The 22,110-nt window shown below is 47.2% G+C and overlaps 1 protein-coding gene across 1 annotated transcript in view; it reads right to left on the reverse strand.

The window, feature by feature from the left end:
- Window positions 1–22,110, reverse strand: part of LOC147111207 (calcium/calmodulin-dependent protein kinase type 1-like) — a 218,079-nt gene that overhangs the window by 91,535 nt on the left and 104,434 nt on the right. Inside the window, exon 3 of the mRNA XM_086001871.1 lies at window positions 8,381–8,512. Within this exon, the coding sequence (XP_085857997.1) occupies window positions 8,381–8,512 (132 nt within the window). The remainder of the gene's footprint in view (window positions 1–8,380; window positions 8,513–22,110) is intronic.

Consider the following 22,110-nt stretch of genomic DNA (forward strand, 5'->3'; position numbering starts at 1 on the left):
TACCTCTCCTGCTTTGTCGTAACCTTGTAACTCTTGACTGGCTGCTGCATTGAGAGACCCGATGAGGATTGCAAGGTTTGGCAACTCTGAGTCGGATACTCAGCTGCCGTGCTAAGAGAAGATGCTTCCGCTAACCTCGCCCATGCATAAGTGAATGAGTAAATAGAGGTGGGAAAGTCATTTACCCAGCAATGGGGCTCCAGCTGTTGCTAAACATCTCCAATACACCATCAAACTAGCCATTCCAAGTATTGAAAGACAGGCACATTGTGAGGAGGCACAACACAATGCTGAAAAAATGCACTGCCCTGGAAATTTGGTTTCCAAAAATCTTCCTCCTTTCCTACATCCCCCCCCCCCCCCCACCCCCAACACAAAACACATGTTCAGTAATGGTATGTTGGCCTTCGTAGCAAGAGGGTTCGAGTACAGGAACAAGGCTGTCTTGCTACAGTTGTACAGGGCCTTGGTGAGACCGCACCTTGAGTATTGTGTGCAGTTTTGGTCGCCTTACCTGAGGAAGGACGTTCTTGCCATGGAAGGAGTGCAGCGAAGATTCACCAGGCTGATACCTGGGATGGCAGGAATGACATATGAGGAGAGATTGGGTCGATTGGGCTTATACTCACTGGAGTTTAGAAGATTGAGAGGGGATCTCATCGAAACCTATAAAATTCTGTCAGGCCTGGACAGACTAGATGCAGGAAGGATGTTTCTGATGGCCGGGGAGTCCAGAACCAGGGGTCATAGTCTAAGGATAAGGGGTAAGGGGTAAGCCATTTAGGGCTGAAATGAGGAGGAATTTCTTCATCCAGAGAGTGGTGAACCTGTGGAATTCTCTGCCACAGAAGGCGGTGGAGGCCAATATATTCAAGAAAGAGTTGGATATATTTCTTAAGGCTAAAGGGGTCAAGAGATATGGGGAGAAGGCAGGGACAGGGTACTGAATTTGGATGATCAGCCATGATCTCACTGAATGGCGGAGCAGGCTCGAAGAGCCAAATGGCCTACTCCTGCTCCTATCTTCTATGTTTCTATGTAAAACAGAGCACACTTCTGGCAGGTAACCAAGCTCACAAGAACATTAGTTTTCCTTTATTGAACATTTAAGAGGGATTTTAAAAAAGAAATAAAATTTGAAATTAAATCCACTAAAATATCCTTAAACTTGCCATTGCAATGTTTCCTAACCACAAGCAAATAATAGAGCATTACAGTGATCCGTTCCCTTCAGACTTTAAACAGAACCTCATTTCGCATGCACATCCCATTATTACCTGGTACGATATTCAGCATTCACTCTTTGGAGACTATAATTTAAGACAGCATAAAAAAAATGATTAGGACATTACCTTCAGCTGATGCTGTTCACAGGCACAAGCTATTCCCGAAGTATACATTCTTTGTTAAAGAGCAGAATTTCAATGGTCTACCATTCCACACAAACTTTGATCAAAACAGAATATCCAGCACTCCAGCTCCACAGCTCACAGAAAGCCCAGTAAAAGACAGACTTGCATTTATATAGCGCCTTTCATGACCGTCGGACGACCCAAAGCGCTTTACAGCCAATGAAGTAATGTGACTGTTGTAATGTGGGAAACGCAGCAGCCAATTTGCGCACAGCAAGCTCCCACAAAAAGCAAGGTGTTAATGACCAGATAATTGTTTTTTTTTTTTTTTTAAAGTAATGTTGATTGAGGGATAAATATAGGCCAGGACACTGGGGATAACTCCCCTGTTTGTCTTCAAAATAATGCCATAGGATCTTTTACATCCACCCGAGAGGGCAGAAGGGGCTTCGGTTTAACGTCTCACCCGAAAGACGGCACCTCCGACAGTGCAGCACTCCCTCAGAACTGCACTGGGAGTGTCAGCCTAGATTTTTGTGCTCAAGTCTCTGGAGTGGGACTTGAACCCACAACCACAGTACCACAGGCCCACCTCCAATGCCAAGTATCCCCAGCCACAGTTCCGGCTTTCCAGAGTGCCCCTGTAGCATTATACTGAGACATAGAAGCTGAAAGCACAGACATCACGTGACCTTTGGCTTAAGCACCTTCATCATTTGATCCTCTCACTACCATTACACCTGTTGTGTGGCAAAAACATTTAAAAAGACTGAAAGATAAACTATAAGCTTCATTGCAACAACAACAACAACTACTACTGGCATTTATAGAATGCCACTAACGTAGTAAAACGCCCCAAGACGATTCACAGGAGCGTTATCAAACAAAATTTGACACCAAGCCAGATAAGGCAGTACAGGAAACTTTCGATTTACCGGCACCTAAATAACCGGAAATCTCGGTTAACCGGCAAAATTCAGGAGTAGGTTCAGGTAACTTTTATTACTTGCCTTCCTCCATCTGTTGCTGTGCAAGGGTGTGGCTGCAGCTGTTGCTAAGCTACAGAGACGCTTGCAACTTGTGGCCATTGTTTTGAACCTGTTGCTAAGCAACAGGGTTTGTTGCTTTATACGGAGCTCTCAGCTCCGTATCTTTTACTATAGCGTTCGGTTATCCGGAATTTTTGATGAACCGGCACCACGTCGGTCCCGGATAAAAAAAAGTTTCCTGTATTAGGACAGATGACAAAAGCTTGGTCAAAGAGGTAAGTTTTAAGGAGCGTCGTAAAGAAGGACAGCACAGTGGAGAGGTTGAGGGAGGAAATTCCAGAGCTTACGGCCTCGGCAGCTGAAGGCACGGCCGCCAATGGTGAAGCGATTAGAATTGGGATGCACAAAAGGCCAGAATTGGAGGGGTGCTGAAATCTCAGATGGTTGTAGGGCTAGAGGAGGTTACAGAGATAGTGAGGGGCGATGCCATGGAGAGATTTGAAAACAAGGATGAGAATTTTTTTTTAATTTTTTTTTAATATTATAAAATCGAGCGGTTGCCAAACCGGGAGCCAATGAAGGTCAGTGAGCACAGGGGTGATGGGCGAACGGGACTTGGTGCGAGTTACAATACGGGCAGCAGAGTTTTGAATGAGCTGAAGTTTATGGAGGGTGGAAAATAGGCCAGCCAGGAGCGCATTGGAATAGTCAAGTCTAGAGGTAAAAAAGGCATGGATGAGAGTTTCAGCAGATGATGAGCTGAGGCAAGGGCGATGTTACAGAGGTGGAAGTAGGCGGTCTTGGTGATGGCACAGATGTGGTCATACGCTCATCTCGGGTCAAATACGACACCAAGGTTGTGAAGAGTCTGGTTCAGCCTCAGACAGTTGCCAGGGAGAGAGATGCAGGCGGTGGCTAGGGAATGGAGTACGTGGCGGGGACCCAAGGCAATAGCTGCAGTCTTCCCAATATTCAGTTGGGAGAAAATTTGTGCTCACCCAGTACTGGATGTCGGACAAGCAGTGTGACATATTAGAGACAGAGGAGGGGTCGAGAGAATTGATGGTTAGAAACATATTCGTCTAAATTTAAAGTACAAATCAATACCACCACGTACAATGACATCATAACCATTTGTCTTGGTTAGTGCCTTCTGGGTTATTGCCTTCTGGCTCACCGCCAGTCAACTATCACTTATTAAATAATCTGTAGGTCAATAAGGATCTGAAACTGCTGATAACCTCATTCCCTGTTATTCTGTCCTTCAAAGGGCTAATCGATGAATCTCATCATTCCAATCTGTCTATTTATTAAGCCAGTTCTTGCCGCCATCTGGTGCAATGGCATCGAGTTGACTTTTGCACATTGATACCCGTGGAGCAGCAACAAGCAAAAACGAAATGTCCACATTTAAAATAGCTGTCCCGAACCAGTTCAGACGGCAGTACTGTGTCTTGCTCTGCATCTCTGTCCCTCTCACCACACACATTCTTACCATGTCTCTGGATACATAATAGAGTAGAAGATTCTAGATAATAAGTTGTTCACATCACATTTCCTTTTCTACAGTAACATGCTAATTATTAGTGTGGAAGATCATTTTACTCCAAACAAAATGCAAATAACTTTTCAAGGTTTGGAAAGCGATGTGGATTTTCCAGAACAGACCTCACTCAGTCTTCGCCTCCAAAGTCGCCAACTCCACAGGGTCGCCAGATTATAAAAAGGATATGGAGGCACTGGAGAGGGTGCAGAGAAGATTTACAAGGACGGTAACAGAAATGCGAGGGTATACCTATCAGGAAAGGATGAACAGGCTGGGTCTCCTTTCTCTTGAAAAAAGGCTGAGGGGTGACCTAATAGAGGTCTTTAAAATTATGAAAAATTTTGATTGTATAGAGAGAGAACGTTTCCACTTGTGGGGAAGACCAAAACTAGAGGCCATCAATCTAAGATAGTCACCAAGAAATCCAATAGGGGATTCAGAAGAAACTTCTTTACCCAGAGAGTGGTGAGAATGTGGAACTCGCTACCACAGGGAGTGGTTGAAGCGAATAGTATAGATGCATTTAAGGGGCGGTTAGATAAGCATATGAGGGAAAAGGAAGAGGGTTATGCTGAGAGATTTAGATGAGGAAAGATGGGAGGATGCTCATGTGGATCATAAATGCCGGCATAGACAGTTTGGGCCGAATGGCCTGTTCTTGTGCTATATATCCTATGTAATCCTATGCAATCTTCGATCTTGCCTGTCCTCTCCACAATCTTCATGATTTCCTCTCTGCATCTCTGAAATCCCTCTACATATGTCCATTCCTCAAAACATCCCACATTCTCTTCCATTTTACAATCCTACCTTCCCTTCCACCATCCCCTAGGCAAGAATACTCCTCAACCACTCAATCGCTCAAATGGGAAAATCCCTCACTGCTTACCTCACCCACCTGTAAATTCTGCACTACTACCTGCCACTCTTACAGTATCCAGTTGAGTATGGTAGAGGCGGGATTTCCGAATCTTCGATGTTTTTTTTTGTTCATGGGATGTGGGCGTCGCTGGCAAGGCCAGCATTTATTGCACATCCCTAATTGCCCTCGAGAAGATGGTGGTGTGCCGCCTTCTTGAACTGTTGCAGTCTGTGTGGCAAAGGTGCTCCCACAGTGCTGTTAGGTAGGGAGTTCCACGATTTTGACACAGGGACGATGAAAGAATGGCAATAAACTTCCAAGTCAGGATGGTGTGCAACTTGGAGGGGAACTTGCAGGTGATCGTGTTCCCATGCACATGCTGCCCTTGTCCTTCTAGGTGGTAGAGGTTGTGGGTTTGGGAGGTGCTGCCGAAGAAGCCTTGGCGAGTTGCTGCAGTGCATCTTGTAGATGGTACACACAGCAGCCACGGTACACCGGTGGTGGAGGGAGTGAATGTTTAAGGTGGTAGATGGGGTGCCAATCAAGCAAGCTGCTTTGTCCTGGATGGTGTCGAGCTTCTTGAGTGTTGGAGCTGCACTCATCCAGGCAAGTGGAGAGTATTCCATCACACTCCTGACTTGTGCCTTGTAGATGGTGAAAAGGCTTTGGGGAGTCAGGAGGTGAGACACTCACTGCAGAATATCCAGCCTCTGACCTGCTCTTGTTGACATAGTATTTATGTGGCTGATCCAGTTAAGTTTCTGGTCAATGGCGACCCTCCCAGACTGTTGATGGTGGGGATTCAGCGATGGTAACACCATTGAATATCAAGGGATGGTGGTTAGACTCGCGCTTGTTGGAGATAGTCATTGCCAGGCATTGTGTGGTGTGAATGTTTCTTGCCAGCCCAAGCCTGAATGTTGTCCAGGGCTTGCTGCATGCAGGCATGGATTGCTTCATTATCTGAGGAGTTGTGAATGGCACTGGACACTGTGCAGTCATCAGCAAACATCCCCACTTCTGACCTTATGATGGAGGGAAGGTCATTGATGAAGCAGCTGAAGATGGTTGGGCCTAGGACACTGCCCTGAGGAACTCCTGCAGCGATGTCCTGGGGCTGAGCTGATTTTCCTCCAACAACCACAACCATCTTCCTTTGTGCTAGGTACAACTCTAGCCAGTGGAGAGTTTTCCCAGATTCCCATTGACTTCAGTTTTACTAGGGTTCCTTGATGCCACACTCGGTCAAATGCTGCCTTGATGTCAAGGGCAATCACTCTCACCTCACCTCTGGAATTCAGCTCTTTTGTCCATGTTTGGACCAAGGCTGTAATGAGGTCTGGAGCCGAGTGGTCCTGGCGAAACCCAAACTGAGCATCAGTGAGCAGGTTATTGGTGAGTAAGTGCTGCCTGATAGCACTGTCGATGACACCTTCTATCACTTTGCTGATGGAGAGTATCCAGTGCACTCAGCAGGTTCTTGATATCATGTGGAGTGAATCGAACTGGCTGAAGACTGGCTTCTGTGATTGTGGGGACCGCAGGAGGAGGCCGATATGGATCATGCACTCGGCACTACTGGCTGAAGATGGTTGCAATCGCTTCAGCCTTGTCTTTTGCACTCACGTGCTGGGCTCCACCATCATGGAGGATGGGGATATTCATGAAGCCTCCCCCTCCAGTTAGTTGTTTAATGGTCCACCACCATTCACGACTGGATGTGGCAGGACTGCAGAGCTTTGATCGGATCCGTCGATTGTGGGAACGCTTAGCTCTGTCCATAGCATGCTGCTTCTGTTGTTTAGCATGCATGTAGTCCTGTGTTGCAGCTTCCCCAGATTGGCACCTCATTTTTAGATACACCTGGTGCTGCTCCTGGCATCCTCTTCCACACTCCTCATTGAACCAGGCTTGATGGTAATGGTAGAGTGAGGGATATGCCGGGCCATGAGGTTACAGATTGTGATGGAATACAATTCCGCTACTGCTGATGGTCCACAGCACCTCATGGATGCCTAGTTTTGAGCTGCTAGACCCATTATGAATCTATCCCATCTGGCATGGTGGTAGTGCCACACAACATGAGAGTGTCTGTCCTCAGTGTGAAGACGGGACTTTGTCTCCACAATGACTGTGCGGAGGTCACTGCTACCAATGCTGTCATGGACAGATGCATCTGTGACAGGTGAGGACGAGGTCAAGTAGGTTTTTCTCCTCCTGGGTTTTCTCACCACCTGCCACAGGCCCAGTCTGGCAGTTATGCCCTTCAGGAATATACATTAGGGAATATACAAGATCAGAAATCTCCATTGTTGCAAAATTCAGCCAAATACCCGGTGAGACAATAACTCAGGGAAGAATTTACCATGTGAAGAAATAGGTAACAGGGGGAATCCTGACTTGGGATGGGTAGGAAGGTGCTTCAAGTCCCACGTTAAGTAACGGAGTATAGCAGGTGGCCACATCGAGCACTCAAGACAAGTAATTATGTCACAGAAATGCTCAACTTTAATTCTCTGATTTCATGTACATGTGCAAGTGCCAGCAGGAGGTGACAAATTCTACTTGTCCTGTAAGCTTTCCTAAAGGTTTGGGTCAAAATCTTGGCATTCCCTACCATCATGGGAGCACCATCACCACAAGGACTGCAGTGGTTCAAGGAGAAAGCCCACCACCATCTCCTCCGAGCAACTAAGGATGCACAATAAATGCGGCCTTGGCAGTTTCGCCCACATCTCTAGTCCAAATTAAAATAAACAGTTCAAAAATTCGTGGGTTTAAACAACTTGCATTTATACAACACCTTTAATGTAGAAAATACTTGCTGCAGTGTTAGTATCAGTATGGTCCTCTATGGTCCTGAAAGACTTTGGCAAGACCCACCCCCATTGTGATGATTTCAGCTATAACTACTTACAAAACAACGCACTGAAGAACAAGAGGAAGATTGGGCCATCGAATGCCATGGCAACATAACAGGATACAGTAATGCTGCACCATTGACAACACCCATACGTTTACAGTAATGCCAAAATAGCTAGACTAACACAGCGCAGTGAATGTGTTGTCAAACTGACACTGTTAGGATAACCCCGAAGGACATTGAACCACATTTTGACTGGATGACTGCTAGCCATACATATTTTACAGCTAGGGTGGGACCCACTAAATGAGTTACAGGCAAGTGGCAATGTAGTACTCTGTGTAAAAACTGCTCCACTGCAACCGACTCCCTCCATACCAAAGCCCGCCACTGGTAAGATTTTGCAAGTATCTATTTGTCGATATCTTTTTACAATGAAGAGCAAATTAAGCAGCAGCAGCAAGCTATCTGGAAAAACTCTGCAACACTCTCCAAGTACTGTAAATGGAAAAATTCAAACGATAGTTGTTTTTTAGACCAAGTGTTAAAAGGCCACCTTTTACTCAGTCGAATGAAAACAAACAGACCTCGACAGTTTAATCCTGGTAAATGTACAAAATAATTAATTTGCCAAGATTGTTCATTCTTGGATCAGGATTATAATTGGCAGAGGAACACATTTCTTTCAACTGGACTGTAATTGGAAACAGGTCAGTCCTCCCCCCCTCATTTTCATTTTCCTATACTTACACATTCCTCACTACTTACTTCCTAAGGACAGCAATCTCATTCTCAATGCTGTTCTCCTTTCCCTCCAGAGCTTTCTTGGGGATACATTTAATAGCGACCAGTTTCTGAGTCCGCTTCTCCTCGGCGAGGACCACTTCAGAGAACGCACCCCTGAAAAGAACAGAAGGCCGGCACGTTAGCACTTTACTGCTATACAGCATCGATCAATCATTGGTTGACACACTATCGTGTTACAGGATAAAATACAAAGAATCCGAACAAGACCCTAGTTAGCCATCCAGCCAACAGAAAACTCACCCAATTAAAGCGCCCAATCATGAGGCGTGAGTGCCACATTCAAGCAAGGGGTGTATAAGCATCAATGCCAAGCAGGTGACTTATGAAAGGTACTTGGACACTATTACAAGGGACATTGGGCACTGCCTGGATGATCTAATAACCTGAAGGAAATCTCCTGTGGAGAGCCTACAGGATAATGGGAAATTATACAATTCTGGAAGTAAGGCAAGTGGCCGCTTCCACTGACAGGAGGGTTGGTAACCAGAGGACACAGATTAAAGATAATTGCAAAAGGACCAGGGAGGAGGAGGAGGAGAATTTTTTTTTTTTTTGTATGCAGCCATTTGTTGGGATCCGGAATCTGCTGCCTGAAAGGGTGGTGGAAGCAGATTCATTAGCAACTTTCAAAAGGGAATTGGATATAAATTTGGAAATGAAACATTTGCAGGGCTATGGGGAAAGAGCAGAGGAGTGGGATTAATTGGATAGCTCTTTCAAAGAGTCGGCCAAATGGCCTCCTTCGGTGCTGTACGATTGTATGAGACAGCCTTGCAGCTGGCAGGCTGAATGAATGAAAGAAGCTGCGGCAAGCCACAATCCCCCTTCCTACATAAGCAACGGTGGGGGCACTACAATTAGCTTCAGTGACCCTGGGGCAAGACCCAAAGAAAGGTTCCGACCCTGATCATTACTCAGGTGATTCCTGCTGAAAAGTATATTTGCATGTCTGCTGGGTAATTGGGCTGTTATGACATCCCACAGTTGAATAGCCCAAAGACCCCACCGGTCCATTCACACATTACAAAATGGTCGCACCCGAGCTGCTGGAACCCAACATGAATCACAACCTTCAGGAGCAAAATGACCTGCAAAATAATGAGTTTATGTTTACATTTGCAAGTTCACATACCGCAAGTGTAATATGAAGAGAGAATTACCCAACCTCTCTGCAGTTGTGTAAACACCAACAGACAGTTGCCTAACCTTCATTGTGACAGTAGAAGAGGTGTGGTTAAGATACAGGCATGGAAATTGTTTGTTGACATTAGCAGACAAACGGGCAACGCTGTAGTAGAGAGGAATGTCATAAAAGGGCGCTGGGCTTTTGTACGCCAATATTGCAAACAGTAAATCTAGACTGTGTATATATAACCAGGCAAACTGATTAATGCAACTCTACTGTACCAACATCCCATTAGCAGATACATGATTGTAAAGGAGCGATCATGTTGATTGAGAGTGGACACTGCCATACAGCTGTAGAGCAAGCTTAGAAGTAGTCAGAGTACTACACGAATTTACACACACACAATACTGGCTCCCATTAATGTTTGTCCCATCTACAGTATTTATAATTACGAGTAACTCACATCTACATCTCATGTTGAAATGGGCTATAAATTTGCTTGGCTGCCACCATTGCAGCATAAAACATCCTGAAATGCTCATTATAAACTAACAAGTGTCTCCTGCAATAATATCCAGAATCTAATGCACTCATTTAAAAAGTACCTTCTGGCTCTTTGTGACAGACTAGTGTTAAAAGTAGACTGTGCAATGAAGCTGTCAGTACCATGAAAGATTAAACCGATGCGTCACACAGTAAAAACTGCAATTGCCTTTCTAATTTTCAGGGAATCTCTGGGACCTCAGGTTTACTCTATGTCATTGGCCAGGTAGTTTCCTACTACAGGAATTGCAGTATTTGAAGTCAAGGGCTTGAGTCTTTCACCTAATGGACATTCCAGTGATAAAATCCTGATCAGTCTTTGGTGGGTCCTGGAAGAGTCTTCTCTGAACTGGGATGAAGACCAGTGCATAATAAGCTGGTATCAATACCATTCATTTAAATACAGGGGACAGGGGATAGGGGCAGTCTGGATGTGGTTAACCCTCCTTCACAGCTGGACAGCATCTGGCCAATTCCATTTAATTTCCCTCCGACCTGAAGCAAATCTGCTTTCCGCTTTAATCAGAGAGCAACCGAGAACAATCATCCTACTGTTGCACAGTGGTGGTGATAGTGGGGAAAATTGCTGTGTAGGAACAGGAGTAGGCCATTGATCCTGTTCCGCCATTCAATGAGATCATGGCTGACCAGTGATCTAACTCCATATACCCGCCTTTGGTCCATATCTCTTAAAACCTTTGGTTAACAAAAAAGCCATCAATCTCAAATTTAAAATTAACAATTGACCCAGCATCAATTGCCGTTTGCGGAAGAGAGTTCCAAACTTCTGCCACCCTGTGTGTAGGAGTGTTTCCCTAATTTTACTCCTGAAAGTTCTGGCTCTAATTTTTAGACTATGCCCCCTAGTCCTAGAATCCCCAACCAGCAGAAGTGTAAATATCTTTAAATAGAAAAAGTAATTAATGCAAGGAAAGTGGAATTGATTGTGATACCACCACTTCAGGCAGTATGGATGACGCCTTCCCTTTTATTTTGATATAAGTTTCCTGTTTTTAGAATGACACCAAATAATTACTCCTTGAAAGATGAATTCCTTGCCTTAAACCCAATAAAACTGGCATGCTGCAATTCTAGTGCAGCAAATGTGTCTTTTCCACGTTGGGCACAGGGAGCACTGATCCTCTCTTCAATGGCAGCATCATAGAACACACCTTCAGTTTCAAAAAAAGTCACATACTGACAACTGAGCAAAGCTCCAAAGGGGGTGGGGGCACAGACGATGCAGCTCATTGGGTACGTGAACTCCTTTTAGCATTGTACTTTCTAAAAACAGTCCAAAAAGCATGTATTCACTTAAAATATTCAATTTGTACTTTCCAAAATGTGTTTGCTGATTAAATTCCAAAATGTTTTGATTACAAATATTGCGTTTTACTTTCGATCTGAATTATTGATATCAAGTGCCCTCGATGGGCTGGGTGGATTGCCGTTGCTTGTCCTCCCATTTGTGCTGGTCACAGCTCTTAAAACACCAATTTGGTTATCTGACCCACAGCAAGTTTCAAATTGCGAGCTGCATGTCTGAGAACATAAATATTTCAAATGCATAAATGCACAGTAACCTGGTCATGTAGGGGCGAATTCAAACTCTTGCCACAGAGCAATACAAGGGTGTACTTGCTTGCAAGGTCAGCACTGCGCACGCAGCGCGCACCCAAGATTGATAGATTGTTAGGCAAGGGCACCAAGGGTTCTGGGGCCAGGTCAGGTAGATGGGGTTGAGATATAGATCAGCCACGGCCTACTCCTGTGCCACTGTTTGTAGTGTCCTGTACTGTGTAGGATGCCTTCGATTCATGGGTTTAAGATAAAATATTATTTCCAATGGTCGGACAAAAAAAAACCTTCAATTTCTGAATGAAGGGAAGGGGGTGGGGTGGGGCGGTCTTCACTCTTGCTCCATCTCAAACCGCTCCAGAAAGCAATCCATGGGGAATGCCAAAGCAGTAAAATGAATTGTGTAGCAGTGATGCAAAGAAATTGTATTCCACAGGGAGGGACAGTGCTGGTTACTCAGGCTGACGATTCAAGATGTACAATAAAAGGAGCTGATTTATAATGAGTTTGGTGCCACGCCACCTTGTTAATGTTCTATCCACCTCTGTCTGAGTGAGGGACAAAACAGCTGGAGAAATCTATTGCCAGCATTCAAATCCATATACCCCTGGGCCTCATGTTTAACATAGGATCATGGAGATATGTTGCATTACTACATCTATACTGACCCCAACTGATCACTTCATTCTTCTAGCTCGTTTTGAGCAGTCAATGTGGATGCTCCATAAAATGGCTTTTCCTTTGTTCACAAAGCTGTCTTAATAACAAGTAAGGCGCTGCTTTTGTGTGGTTTTTTTCCCCAATTGCCTAAGTATTTTAGTTCTGAAAGTGAAACTCCAATTATAACCGACCATCATTCCTGCTAGTAGGCAGTTTTATATTTGGCTCCAACAAGTTTTCCAAGAAAATGTAGATGCCAAACAGATTACTGCTTCATTCATGTCCTAACAAGGCTATGTGGGAGGAATGCAAATTTTTGTCTCTTCAATGTAGTTTCTGCTTTTAAAAAAAACACCCTCTTAAATAAGTTTACGCAACTTCCATAAAACCATATTTTCGTACCTGTTGAGGGAACTAGAATTGTCAGAAGGAAAGGGTTAAAATTTCTACCTTTATGGAGTGCTACCATGTTACTCAGAACACAAAAGGAGCATTCTGCACTGTGTAGGGTGATCAGACAAACTTGGCGAAATCTAACTAAATAATCCATGGCCAAACTGCAGACCTGAATCTGAAGAAGCCGCATTGAAGAGATAATGGCCCGGAATTTGCAGTCAGCGGAGAAGCGAAGGCGTTCGCCGTGGCCCCAAAGTGAGCTTCGCACAAAGATCTTGCAATCTCGGTGTCGAGAAGTTCTGGTATTCCAACACGGAGTTCAAACCAACGGACGTTAATGGGGATCCCCTAGCGCGAGCTGCTGTGACCTCAACAAGCTGTCTTGGCAGCCAATCAAAACGCAGAATTCTCAGAGAACAAACTAGGAAGTGGGCAAGCTCCTAAAATTCTAACTTTTTAAAAATAGAGAGTGCAAAACAAAGATTGGGGCTCTCCTGAGGAAAAGGCAAACCTGAAATAAAGATGAACAAACTTTTTTTTTAAATTCGTTTCTTAAAAATTTTAGTTTTTATTAAAATGGATAAATTTGACAATGCACAAAATTAACATTAGTTTTTCCAAGGCCGTAACCTTTGTTGAGCGGTCAATACGCTGTTAAAGCCCCAGTTACACCTAATCCAAAAGGGTCTAACCTTTAATGGGGTATTTAACAGCGTAATTACCGCGGAAGAGCCGAAGTTTGTCAGTTTCCATGATTTGAGATATTTCACTGATTGCCGGCTCTGGGGAGGGGGGGGGGGGCGCGGGCTGGGGGAGAGGGGTGCACAGCGTAGCAGTGAATGACAGACCGCAACTTCAGGATTTCCACACTCCGCTGCACATGTGCTAAATCCTGAAGTTGCATTCAGTTTCAAAAGCGGAATGACAGAGAATGCTGCCAGTTCGCCATCATCAGGACCGCAAATTCCGGGTCACTGGGCACTATTAAAACATTAAAACAAGGGGTTTGTTCAATTTGGAAGTAAAAAGTTGGCACCCCCAGAGACACATTCTACCAAAGGAGCTCGCCAAATGAACAGTCAGAAGGACTTAACACAAAGGTTTTTAGTTAGTTACATGATGGAAATAGATCAGGGAGAAGTGTGAAGGAGTATTTAAAAGAAGTGTAAGCCTATAAACACAGAGAATATGAATGAATGCGAGAAAGAAAACGAGAATGAGGGAGAAAGTAAATGAGAGAGAACGAGCGGGGGTGGGGAGGAGAGAAAGCAGGGGAGAAAATGAATGAATGAATGAGTGAATGAATGAATGAATGAATGAATGAATGAATGAATGAATGAATGAGAAAGAAAATGAGAATGAGGGAGAGAGAGAAAAAGAATGAGAGAGATAATGAATGAAAATAAGAGAATGAAGGAGAATGAGAATGAGAGAGAGAATGGGAATGTCAGGCAGTCAGAGAGACACAAATGGCACAGGCAAAGGCAGATGTCTATACTTCGTTTATGCGCTTGTACATATATGCATGAGAAAGGCACATTTGTACTGTGCTCGTGCTACAAGTGATGAGCTAAGATGAAAGCAGGAATTGTGTAGGTGTTGCTACTACATCATCCTTTAGGCCTCAGCAGTGCAAATTTCAGAATAAAAGATCACCAGGCTGCTGGAATAGTCAAATTTTGGTGCGAATGATTTTAATATTGATGCTGAATTACATAACACGCATTGAACTTGTAACAGCAGTGTTGTTAAAGGAGAAATAGCTTTCCAATGTCAAACTCTGGTCAGTCAGGTTAAGAATCCCTTATCTGAGTGATGAGATCAACACTCCCACAAAAAGGCAGGTACTTAGGAGTTGGCTTCGCTAAATATTTAAGTAGGCAATTAAGCATACCACTTAAATAAGCAGAATAATCGTCAAAACCCATCATAAAAGACCAGGCTAGACTTTAATCTGATCAGGCAAAAATGTCAGAAAAGGTCACATCAATTAGAAGAAACCAGAAGAGGGGAGATTTATCTTACTATGTCCCTTCATTGGATTTTGCTGCTGCCCACATGGCCCATTATTTGATTCTGAGGGTATAATTTTAGATACTTACGTGAGAATAACCAAGTACCAGAGGATATTGCCTTCTACCCTTGGGCACCAGGGTTGCTTCTTTTGGTCTGACTTTTCCTTGACCCTGCTTGTTTTTGGTCAGACGAGAAGATCAGGTGACCTGCTGTGGGTCATCCATTGGGTCCAGGATGCCTGGCAGGTTTCTCCCAACAAGCGTGTTCACTTTTCGAGGCAATGTTCATATATAGTTCAATAAGCCGGGTGGACCAATGAACACCAACAAGCAGTGTCCACCAGCTGACTGGATCCCTTCTGTGACCAGGGAACACTGCACGGAATTTGTGCTTTGATTTTTCCAGATCTTGGCGCTTTGGCTTCATTTGTTGTTTAGATTTTTTTTTTTTTTTTTATATAAATTGTTTGGGTGATCCAACCCTGAAAATGTTAGTGGTGTTGAGGGAGACACTCGATTACTTTTCTGAGAGGTTAGACTTCCCTAGCTCAGTGTTTAAACTGGCCCATCAGGAAACAGGACTGTGGATGCTTCTTTGAGGCAGACAGCAGTTGAAGCAGAGACTCCCGCATCTTTTAGGAGAAAAGTGGATAAATAAATGGCAGAAGATACAAGGCTATAGGGACAGCACGACGAGCCGACACAGATTAATTCACCTTCTGTACCGTAAACTTCAATAGATTTTACTTGTGCTCACATGGTCTCTCTTGGATACAGCGCCCCTCTTTGGTCTGGGAGCATATCCTTCAGCTCAGTATTCTTCGCTACTTGGCTGTGTAGGTGCAAAAGAACCACTTGAAAACCTTTTTTCAGCAAAATTATCCCATTTCTGCTCCCTCTCCATCGTCTTGGGGAGCATTTTATAGTGTGTTGCAACATGTACTAGCATCTCCCCTGGCTCTGACCACAGAAATTCTGCACAAAGGAAACTTCCCTCCGTGCAGTAGTGATGCTGTGGGTCCAGGTGTTGGTTGGGGTGGGCGGGATCAGCAGCTTCTGGAGCTCCATCTAGTGGTAAGTGTGCAGCTGCAAGTGTGACTGTGTGTCACAGAATGGTGACACCCAAGTAAGGAATATGTGGAATATATGAGTTTGTCTGTGTGGGAAGGAGAGGGAAGGAGAGAGAGAGACTGGGGGGGAGAGAGAGAGACTGGGGGGGGAGAGAGAGAGACTGGGGGGGGGAGAGAGAGAGACTGGGGGGGGAGAGAGAGAGACTGGGGGGGGAGAGAGAGAGACTGGGGGGGGAGAGAGAGAGACTGGGGGGGGAGAGAGAGAGACTGGGGGGGAGAGAGAGAGACTGGGGGGGAGAGAGAGAGACTGGGGGGGAGAGAGAGAGACTGGGGGGGAGAGAGAGAGACTGGGGGGGAGAGAGAGAGACTGGGGGGGAGAGAGAGAGACTGGGGGGGAGAGAGAGAGACTGGGGGGGAGAGAGAGAGACTGGGGGGGAGAGAGAGAGACTGGGGGGGAGAGAGAGAGACTGGGGGGGAGAGAGAGAGACTGGGGGGGAGAGAGAGAGACTGGGGGGGAGAGAGAGAGACTGGGGGGGAGAGAGAGAGACTGGGGGGGAGAGAGAGAGACTGGGGGGGAGAGAGAGAGACTGGGGGGGAGAGAGAGAGACTGGGGGGGAGAGAGAGAGACTGGGGGGGAGAGAGAGAGACTGGGGGGGAGAGAGAGAGACTGGGGGGGAGAGAGAGAGACTGGGGGGGAGAGAGAGAGACTGGGGGGGAGAGAGAGAGACTGGGGGGGAGAGAGAGAGACTGGGGGGGAGAGAGAGAGACTGGGGGGGAGAGAGAGAGACTGGGGGGGAGAGAGAGAGACTGGGGGGGAGAGAGAGAGACTGGGGGGGAGAGAGAGAGACTGGGGGGGAGAGAGAGAGACTGGGGGGGAGAGAGAGAGACTGGGGGGGAGAGAGAGAGACTGGGGGGGAGAGAGAGAGAGACTGGGGGGGAGAGAGAGAGAGACTGGGGGGGAGAGAGAGAGACTGGGGGGGAGAGAGAGAGACTGGGGGGGAGAGAGAGAGACTGGGGGGGAGAGAGAGAGACTGGGGGGGAGAGAGAGAGACTGGGGGGGAGAGAGAGAGACTGGGGGGGAGAGAGAGAGACTGGGGGGGAGAGAGAGAGACTGGGGGGGAGAGAGAGAGACTGGGGGGGAGAGAGAGAGACTGGGGGGGAGAGAGAGAGACTGGGGGGGAGAGAGAGAGACTGGGGGGGAGAGAGAGAGACTGGGGGGGAGAGAGAGAGACTGGGGGGGAGAGAGAGAGACTGGGGGGGAGAGAGAGAGACTGGGGGGGAGAGAGAGAGACTGGGGGGGAGAGAGAGAGACTGGGGGGGAGAGAGAGAGACTGGGGGGGAGAGAGAGAGACTGGGGGGGAGAGAGAGAGACTGGGGGGGAGAGAGAGAGACTGGGGGGGAGAGAGAGAGACTGGGGGGGAGAGAGAGAGACTGGGGGGGAGAGAGAGAGACTGGGGGGGAGAGAGAGAGACTGGGGGGGAGAGAGAGAGACTGGGGGGGAGAGAGAGAGACTGGGGGGGAGAGAGAGAGACTGGGGGGGAGAGAGAGAGACTGGGGGGGAGAGAGAGAGACTGGGGGGGAGAGAGAGAGACTGGGGGGGAGAGAGAGAGACTGGGGGGGAGAGAGAGAGACTGGGGGGGAGAGAGAGAGACTGGGGGGAGAGCGAGAGACTGGGGGGAGAGCGAGAGACTGGGGGGAGAGCGAGAGACTGGGGGGAGAGCGAGAGACTGGGGGGAGAGCGAGAGACTGGGGGGAGAGCGAGAGACTGGGGGGAGAGCGAGAGACTGGGGGGGAGAGCGAGAGACTGGGGGGGAGAGCGAGAGACTGGGGGGGAGAGAGAGAGACTGGGGGGGAGAGAGAGAGACTGGGGGGGAGAGAGAGAGACTGGGGGGGAGAGAGAGAGACTGGGGGGGAGAGAGAGAGACTGGGGGGGAGAGAGAGAGACTGGGGGGGAGAGAGAGAGACTGGGGGGGAGAGAGAGAGACTGGGGGGGAGAGAGAGAGACTGGGGGGGAGAGAGAGAGACTGGGGGGGAGAGAGAGAGACTGGGGGGGAGAGAGAGAGACTGGGGGGGAGAGAGAGAGACTGGGGGGGAGAGAGAGAGACTGGGGGGGAGAGAGAGAGACTGGGGGGGAGAGAGAGAGACTGGGGGGGAGAGAGAGAGACTGGGGGGGAGAGAGAGAGACTGGGGGGGAGAGAGAGAGACTGGGGGGGAGAGAGAGAGACTGGGGGGGAGAGAGAGAGACTGGGGGGGAGAGAGAGAGACTGGGGGGGAGAGAGAGAGACTGGGGGGGAGAGAGAGAGACTGGGGGGGAGAGAGAGAGACTGGGGGGGAGAGAGAGAGACTGGGGGGGAGAGAGAGAGACTGGGGGGGAGAGAGAGAGACTGGGGGGGAGAGAGAGAGACTGGGGGGGAGAGAGAGAGACTGGGGGGGAGAGAGAGAGACTGGGGGGGAGAGAGAGAGACTGGGGGGGAGAGAGAGAGACTGGGGGGGAGAGAGAGAGACTGGGGGGGAGAGAGAGAGACTGGGGGGGAGAGAGAGAGACTGGGGGGGAGAGAGAGAGACTGGGGGGGAGAGAGAGAGACTGGGGGGGAGAGAGAGAGACTGGGGGGGAGAGAGAGAGACTGGGGGGAGAGAGAGAGACTGGGGGGAGAGAGAGAGACTGGGGGGAGAGAGAGAGACTGGGGGGGAGAGAGAGAGACTGGGGGGGAGAGAGAGAGACTGGGGGGGAGAGAGAGAGACTGGGGGGGAGAGAGAGAGACTGGGGGGGAGAGAGAGAGACTGGGGGGGAGAGAGAGAGACTGGGGGGGAGAGAGAGAGACTGGGGGGGAGAGAGAGAGACTGAGAAAAAGCGCAGAATAAAGAGATTTTATAATCTTACCAGACATCAACTACATAGATTAATCTGCAGCCTGAAGATATTTTTTGACAGCTCCCAACGTCATTTCAGCTAGAATGAAGAAGCTGACAAATTGATTGCTCAACGTTGCCAAAAATCTTCCTACGTCCGCACATCACTCATTTCTTAAAAGCTACCGGGAGGTAGATCTTGACTTTGCGCAATAATGTAAAACAGGTACTTGCGAATCAGCACCCCATTTTCAATGGGGAGAGATGTATAAAGGGTGGTTGATCCGATAGCCAGTTTTACACATCGGCCGAAGTTAAATTACTCTGCGTAGATTTTGTTGTAGAACGACTATCACTACAAAGGCTACATATTGTCATCATCATAGTGATCATGTCTAGGATTACAATATTCCATATATTATCAAATAAATTACCTTTCTTCATTGCTCCATCACGTGCCAAGTCAAGTCCTTGCTGTTTGCCATGTCAGCCAAAAATTTGCATTTATTTAACACACTTGGCACAATAAAATATCCCAAAGCATTTCACAGGCCTGAAACAGGCATTGTGCTGGGGTTGGAGAGGAGTTAGAAGATTAGTCAAAGCGGTAGGTTTTGCATAAAATTACTTGGAACGTACAGCACAGACCATTCGGTCTCTCTCTCTCACTTCTTTAAAACACCTTCAAAAAAAAGAGACAGCAAGGCAGAGGGTTTTACAGAAAGTGTTTCAGAGAGGAGGGGAAAGAAAGGCGGCGGCTTTGCCGCTGAAGGAGTAAAACTCGAGAGGATGTAAAGGAGAGAAGTCAGAGGAGCAGCCAGCACACAAGGAAACGGTAGGAAGTGGCAAAAGCACAGGGGTTTTTAAGTCAGGATTTTGAATACACTGCGGTTCGGGGGGGGGGGCTGCGGTGGGAACAGGGAGCCAAATTAGATTGGCAACAGGGTGTGCGGGGAACAGGAATGATGTAGACAGCAAATTCTTGGACAGCTTGTTCATGTGGGACGATATTTAGGAATCACGACGAGTGTGTCGGAGAAATCAAGCCTGGAGGTGATGTAAGCATGGATGAGGCTTTCCACAGTGCTGGGGTGAGGTAAATGTAGTGTATGTACCTTTAAGAGCCCCTGTGTACTGTAATACCAGTAGTGACCACTCAGGTATATAAGCCTGTATAGCGTCTTGTATCTTTTAGTTCACCTCCAGACTTTGTTCAGTAAACACCTGTTAAACCAACTCCTGCATTCCGTGTCTCCATTAACACACGGATACAACAGTGGCGACGAATTGGAAACGGACTTACCTGCAATTCGGCAGCACCTCAAGGAGATCGATTCCTCAGACGAAGGTCAAAGAAAAAAAAACAAACTGTGGTTTCACCAGCTAGCCGGGCTGGTGGCAGGTACTGCACTAATCCTTCCTGGGCGGCAGGCTGGGGCTCGATCGGGTGGCTCTGCAGCGGGGCTGAGCAGCGAGTCGGAAGGCGGAGGCAAACAGAGACGGAGGGTGGGGCACTCGGGAGACGGCGGGCGCTGCAAAGCAGGTCGGCATTCGGACCAAGCAGAGGGAGGGAAAAGTCCCAGAGTCCAGCGGGAACGAGTCTCCAACTATTAAAAATATCTGTGTAAATAAAAATCCGCGGAGAACAGCGTTGTCAGCAGCGGCAGCGGCGGGAAAGCGCAGGAGGCGCCATTTTTTCTCGGCTGGGAAGAAAGGAAAGCGCGGGAGGCACCATTTTTGATTTTCAGGATGCCCAAGACTGGCAATATTACTGCTTTCGATAGTGATATAGAGGATTGGACCACATGTGGAAAGAGTGGAGGTATATTGCACAGCGAATTAAGTAGAGGATGATAAAAAGTCATCGGTACTTCTAAATCTGATGGGCGCAAGGACATATGGGCTGTTACGAAACTTAACCACTCCAGCCAAACCGATGGACCAGAATTTTAAGGAGATTGTTGATACCCTACAGGAGCACTTAAACCCAACACCGCTGCTGATAGTGGAACGATTCAAATTCTTCAGGAGGAATCAGCACACGAATGAAAGTAACGCTGATTACCTCACCGAATTAAGAAAGCTGTCAAAGCACTGCCAATTCGGGGCAGGACTGGCAGATTCTCTACGAGACAAATTCGTCTGCGGTCTCCTAAGTGAAGGAACACAGAAAAGGCTACTTTCTGAGAAAGATTTGACACTGGACAAGGCTTTCAGTGTGGCTGTATCATACGAAGCAGCAGCAAGAGGAGCTGCAGAGATACAGCAAAAGCCACAGGACTTCGGCACCCATGAAATGACACGGGGTTGAGAGAGATGTTATCGCTGCGGCAGATCCACCCATGACCAGAGGGACTGCTGGTTCAAGGACAAAGCATGCAGGCAATGCAGAAAGATGGGCACATTGCACATGTATGCCGATCTGGAAACAAAAAATCCACTGACAGAAAAAAAATCAATAAGTACAGAAAGGTACAAATGATGACGGACAGTAGCTCCGAAGACCAGAAGAGCGATAGCGACTCTGGAAACAAGAGACTAAGCTGTCTCAAATTACATAATGTAATTGCCAAAGAAGATTACCAGACCATTTGGGTTACCCTCACGATAGCGGGGTCCCCAATTAAAATGGAGCTAGATACAGGTTCAGCTCTCACCGTCATAAGTCGACGGGATTACGAGCGGCTATTTCCTCATATACCTTTGAAAGACACATCCATTATCTTGAAGACATATACGGGGCAGAAAGTATACCCCAGAGGGAAAATAAAGATGCCTGTTGTATACAATGGCAAGGAAATACAGAAGTTGTATTTATACGTTCTGCAAGATGGTGGTCCACCGTTGTTGGGACGTGAATGGATCAGGAAGATACGTTTAGACTGGCACTCCATTCAGGCACTGACGGTGACCAGTAAGAAAAAAAATGATGATGTCATACCTGAACGATTAAAAGACATCTTGGCTAACGCCAAAGAAGTGTTTCAACAGGAACTAGGAACCTTGAAAGGAGTCACCGCCTCACTAAAAGTGGAAGATGCGGCAATTCCCAAGTTTTTTTAAGGCAAGGCCGGTGCCATACGCAATTCGTCCAGCAGTCGAGGCAGAGCTGGAGAATTTGGAAAAAGCAGGCATGTTATCAAAGGTAGATTGGAGCGAGTGGGCAACACCCATCGTCCCGGTCATGAAGAAAACGTTGAATAATGATAAATCTGAAGAACAGAGAAAAATTCGCATCTGCGGGGACTTCAAGGTGACTGTAAACCCGGTCCTTCACACGATACAGTTACAGTATCCTCTTCCAAGGATAGAAGATATTTTCGCCTCACTATCCGGAGGGAAACGTTTCACCAAAATTGACTTGGCACAGGCATATCTACAGATGGAGGGTGAGGAGGCCTCTAAAAAGTATCTCACGATAAACACACACAAAGGCCTGTACCAGTACAA

Source organism: Somniosus microcephalus, chromosome 11 (genome assembly GCF_052327205.1).
Source record: "Somniosus microcephalus isolate GS21.2 chromosome 11, FLI_Smic_1.0, whole genome shotgun sequence".
Taxonomy (NCBI): Eukaryota; Metazoa; Chordata; class Chondrichthyes; order Squaliformes; family Somniosidae; genus Somniosus; species Somniosus microcephalus.